This window comes from Sinocyclocheilus rhinocerous, unplaced genomic scaffold, assembly GCF_001515625.1.
Source record: "Sinocyclocheilus rhinocerous isolate Xijiao unplaced genomic scaffold, SAMN03320098_v1.1 scaffold554, whole genome shotgun sequence".
Lineage (NCBI taxonomy): Eukaryota > Metazoa > Chordata > Actinopteri > Cypriniformes > Cyprinidae > Sinocyclocheilus > Sinocyclocheilus rhinocerous.
Genome location: NW_015627893.1, coordinates 10,851 through 15,941, shown reverse-complemented (window position 1 = coordinate 15,941; position 5,091 = coordinate 10,851). Strand labels below are relative to the sequence as shown.

Here is a 5,091-nt window from a genome sequence, read left to right as displayed (position 1 = left end):
AAAAAGAATAGTAGGCTACTAAACTATATATAAGAAAAAGATTGTATAAAACTTTCTTTATTGTTTAATAGGGGCCGATCGCCAAGACTTGAGAGAATCATTTTATAAAGTCAAAAATGTTCACCTTTAATGTTTTGTGTATGAATAAATTTTAAATAATGTGAGACTCAATTTCCACTGTTAAACAAACTGTTATTTCAAACTAACCGCTGTACCTGAAAATGTAAAATAAATCACTTGTTGCACAGGACATTTGTCAGAGACACATCCACCAAACCGCAGGCGTTTAGAATAGAAAAAGCAAAACGCTTTTATGAACTGTGTGTTAAATCACTATTTTGTAATATCTAAACAAACACACACTTTGGCTCCTACAAGAAGAGCATTTAATTTGAAAATATTAAAACTGTATGCATTACTTATGTACACTTCTTTCCTTTTATCACCAACAAATCAAAATCACCTGGCCCTTCATACAGCACATAACCTATCTGTAACGTTGTGCTGCTACAGCTTCTCCCTGTCTCACCCTCTCTGTTCTGAAGCAGCTCCACCTCATCTGTCCTCTGATATGAAAACGACTGAGTTATGATCATATTAATTCTAACATTAAACTAAGCATCCAGACTCTGCTTGTCATACATTGCTGACAGAAAATGCGCGGTTTAAAGTGGACTCGTTTTATTGGTACACAGAATGTTCTACATCAGTGGTTCCCAAACTTTTTAGAGTGGAGTACCCCCTGAGGCATTTACCGTCCTTCTGCGTACCCCCTCTCTTCCACTTAGACTGCACCTTTTCCATTAAGGACAGTATTTGCCCTCTAAATTGACTTTCCAGTGCATTATTTTATAAATAAAATAAATAAAATTCTTTATAAATACAATATTAATGTTGTAAATAAAATAAAAAATGTTCAATAGAGTAATATCATGCAATGATAAAAAAGTAAAAAGTGATTCTTTTAAATACTAAAACCGCCAGTAGGTGGCGGTAAGTCTTAATCATAGACTGTATAAAAACATGGACGTAGTGTCCGTGACGTCACCCGTAGGTTTCTGAAGAGCATCTTTGAAGCTCAAAGTGGGCGGAGCAGGCCGTCACCATCTTGGCAGGCCGTCACCATTTTGGCAGCACGTCACCGCGCGTCACTCCCGGATAATCGAAAAAGGGCAAAGAGGCGGGAGCAGGTTGCTGAAACCACGCCCACCTAGCTCGACGGTGGTGACAGCAGCGGCAATCCACCTGTCACTCAAGTGGCCACGCCCTTAATTATGCAGAACTTTAAGGCTTAATATAATTTAAACAGATGAGTTATAAAAAAATTCACCCCCCTCACAGTTGTCATGAAGGGCAAAATTAGCTATATAGACCAAAATCATTTTTTGAACCAGGCTGTAAACATGTTTTTTTTTTCTGCTGTAAAGTTAGGCATTTTAACATGGGGAGTCTATGGGACTGACTCCCTTTTGGAGCCAGCTTCTAGCGGCCAGTCGATGAATTGCAGTTTTAGTCACTTCCGTGTTGGTTTCACGAGAGAGAAGGTTGCCACTTGGTCTTAATGCATGAGTCATCGATGCATTCGTTCATTCAGTAACGAAGCAAGTGTCTGTATTTATGAATTAATCATTGATTCAATGACTTTCACGAATGATTCGTTCAAAGCCACAGATTCGTTCACGAAACACCGCAAAACTGTACCCCCTCTGTCGCCTCAGGTAACCCCAGTTTGGGAACCACTGTTCTACATTAAATATTTAGCTAACAACAGTCTGAAGTTACCTAGCAACAGTGTATGTTAACGTTAGCTCAGTCAACGTTAGGCTAACATCAGAATATATGATTATCCTAACCTGAGCTAATTTACTGAATCAACCAACTCACATCTCCTTTCTTTCTTTTCATTCATGATGACATTAAAGTCATCTGTAGGCATGGGCCGGTATGAGATTTTGACGGTATAACCTTAAGCAAAAATATCACGGTTTCACGGTATTGTCGTTACAGCTCTAAAATGTGTTATTTTTAAATGACTGGGTAAAAAAATAAAAAATAAAAAAAACATTTTTTCCGCTGAATACAATATATTTTGTTTTTGAGCAACATACAGAATATTAGGAACAGTAGAATTTGTTTATTTTTTCTTTATTTAACCTAAATCTGTAATTAGTTATTTAATTTTGGTTATATAATTCATATACATATCATTTATATCATTTAGTTATATAATTTCATATACATAATTTGATTTAATAATAACCCAATTTGAAGCAAAAACAGAATGTTCTGACTAGCTTTGTGAAATTATACTAGTACATGCCTGAACGAAGCAAACAGCAGAAGCTCTGAATGAGACGCAGATTCACTCTCTGACAGCACATACGGCGTTTCCTTGGTTACTGCTCTAAACAAAGCAGCTGCGCTGAAACACTGCTTTAATATGAACTATACAGAGACGAGATTAAAAGAAAATACCACGTAAACTTTTATGAAGACAGTTAGTTCCCCTCAGAAACACATTCATATAAACCCCCAAATCAATATTGAGGATTTTCTTCCAATAGTTTGTGCATCATGAACAGTGAGTGATCTGCCTGCTACAGTATTTTTCTCTGTGCGTCCGTCTTCAGTGTCTCTGGCCTGTGTTAACAGGCGTTTACAGACTTCATATTTTCGCATAAATTACATTTTGGAAAACGATTGCATTGCAATTCAGTTTGTGCAATTCCAGAACAGAGACGAGTTGCTTGCAATAAGACAAAAAAACGTCCGGTTGCCGATCGCGTAAGTTCCAGAGGAAGCTCCTTAAGTTCGGCCGTCCTACACACACGTGACTGACCGCTCGCTCGCATCGACAGGAGGAGGAGGGTCGTGTTACTCTCTACACTGCACTCAACCTGAGGGATTCCTACACTTTCAGTCTTTGAGGAGACATGAAAAACAGCGCATACCGCAGGAACGGTATAACGGAAAATATTAGCGGTTTTGAAACCGTGAAATTTTCAAATACCTTGAAACCAGTAATCGGCCCATGCCTGGTCATCTGTTGCTGCTTCTGGCGTTTCATCGCTTGACTGTGCCGCAACCGCGATACCTGCTCATTAAAACTTTCAGTGAGCTATTTTTAGTGTGTGCACGCGACGTTCCTGGATGCCAGTGTTGCCAAGTCCGTGGTTTTCCAATGGAATTGGGCTACTTTAACACTGTTGCCGCGGGTTGAAGTGACTCCAATAACATATTTATCCCCTGGAATGCAAATTTTTAACTGGGGACCCCCTCGAAACGTGATTGGGCTAGTTTTGGGCTATTTTTGAGTAGCGATTGGGTGGGTTTTCTTGTGAAAACCTGGCAACGCTACTGGACATGGATGCGCGTGTCTGTGTCCTGCTCGGTCCTGCTCCTCCGTGGCAATGACGCCGTGCGGTTAAAAAAAAATCATACACAAATTTTGAAAGTGGGGGGACAAAAGGGATTTTGAAAAGTGAGGGGGACATGTAAGGTAAGTTTTGCAACAAGAGATCAAGAAATCTCAAAACTCCAACAGATGCATTCTAAATTCTCCAGTGTTTATATGTTTGTTTTTTCAAGGTCGGCGAGACCTTGTTTTTTGCATTCTTAGAACTGACAAACAGACGTGTTTAAATTGCAGTCTTTTTGTGCTTCATCAACGTAATTGCAATTTTAGTTTTATTTGGATTAATTTTACAGCATAAGCTCGGAATGACTGACCGTCACTGGTCTCCTGGAATTTGTCTCTAACACTCTCTAGTTTCTCCATGGCTTTCATGTTGGGAGCACTGATCCTCTGCAGGATGCTCTGCTGCTCATTGAGTCTCTGATGCAATGTGTTCATCTCCGCCTTGATCTCCTCCTCTGACAGTGAGTCCTGCAAAGCATCAGTCACATCACAATCTCAACACGCCATAACACTCATGATAGTGTAAAAACAGTAATATAATCATGATAGTGTAAAGATGCAAGCACTGATGTACTTTTAGGTCCTCTGACAAGCTGCTGTAGTCAATCTCGATAAGAGCTTCCTTGGCTAGGACAGTGCTAGATGTCTTCTGACTGCTGCTGAGGCTCTCCTCAGCCTGAGAACTGCCCTACAGCACAAACACAAGCAAGATGTTAGGTGGGCTTATGTAATGCACTAGTAAAAAGTTTTAAAGGCAAATATGTACGTTTTTGCCACTAGAGGGCGCGTATTCAAAATAAACAAATAGACAAAGGCGTAGTTTGATGACGCCGTGATTGAGTGTGAAATTATGGGAGTTGTGGTCTTCATCCCCACAGCCGATGCAGTCCGACGGGACTCGGCAGAAATCATGTTCATGGATGAGCTAATGTATTAAAGATGTATTAACGTCGTAGTATGAAGAAGGGTGAGGCTGAAAGCCGTCGAAGCGAAACGAGGCCGCTGAACGAGCGTGACACACGGCTCGAAAGCAACGGAGCTTTTATTATGCCACAGTCGACCGCTTCCGCTCCTTCCAGTCGTGCGTATGTGGGGTAAAGCAGCACTGTTTTATCATACTAGATATGTTTGAACGTTCTGTTATAATGCTACTCTGTGCGGTCGTCACCAGTCTATTAAAACGCATAACATATTAAAAGCAGCGCTTTTTTATCATACTAGATACGTTTGAAAGTTCTGTTATAATGCTACTCTGTGCGGTCGTCACCAGTCTATTAAAACGCATAACATATTAAAGCGTCTTTGGTGTTTCCATGTTTTCTACAAAACAAAACCGAACTCGAGGGGTTTATGACGTCATTGGCAGGTGACAAAATGACCAGGGACGAGCCACAATTTAAAATGGTTATTTTTCTGGATTTAAACATTCTTCGAAACATTAGGGATAATGTAAGTACACAAGTCAGCAAAATATACACTACCGCTCAAAAGTTTGGGATCAGTAAGACTTGTAATGTTTTTTAAAGAAGTCTCTTATGCTCATCAAGGCTACATTTATTTGATCAAAAATACAGAAAACAACAGTAATCTTGCAAAATGTTATTACAATATAAAATAATGGTTTCTATTTTAATATACTTTAAAATATAATTTATTTCTGTGATGCAAAGCTG

The 5,091-nt window shown here is 39.5% G+C and overlaps 1 protein-coding gene across 1 annotated transcript in view; it reads right to left on the bottom strand.

Annotated features, from left to right (window-relative positions):
- LOC107736964 (structural maintenance of chromosomes protein 1A-like) overlaps positions 1–5,091 on the bottom strand; it is a gene marked incomplete at its 5' end in the record, with an annotated part of 20,570 nt that overhangs the window by 10,945 nt on the left and 4,534 nt on the right. The window contains 2 exons of the mRNA XM_016548355.1: positions 3,730–3,886; positions 3,993–4,106. Coding sequence (XP_016403841.1) covers positions 3,730–3,886; positions 3,993–4,106 — 271 coding nt within the window. The remainder of the gene's footprint in view (positions 1–3,729; positions 3,887–3,992; positions 4,107–5,091) is intronic.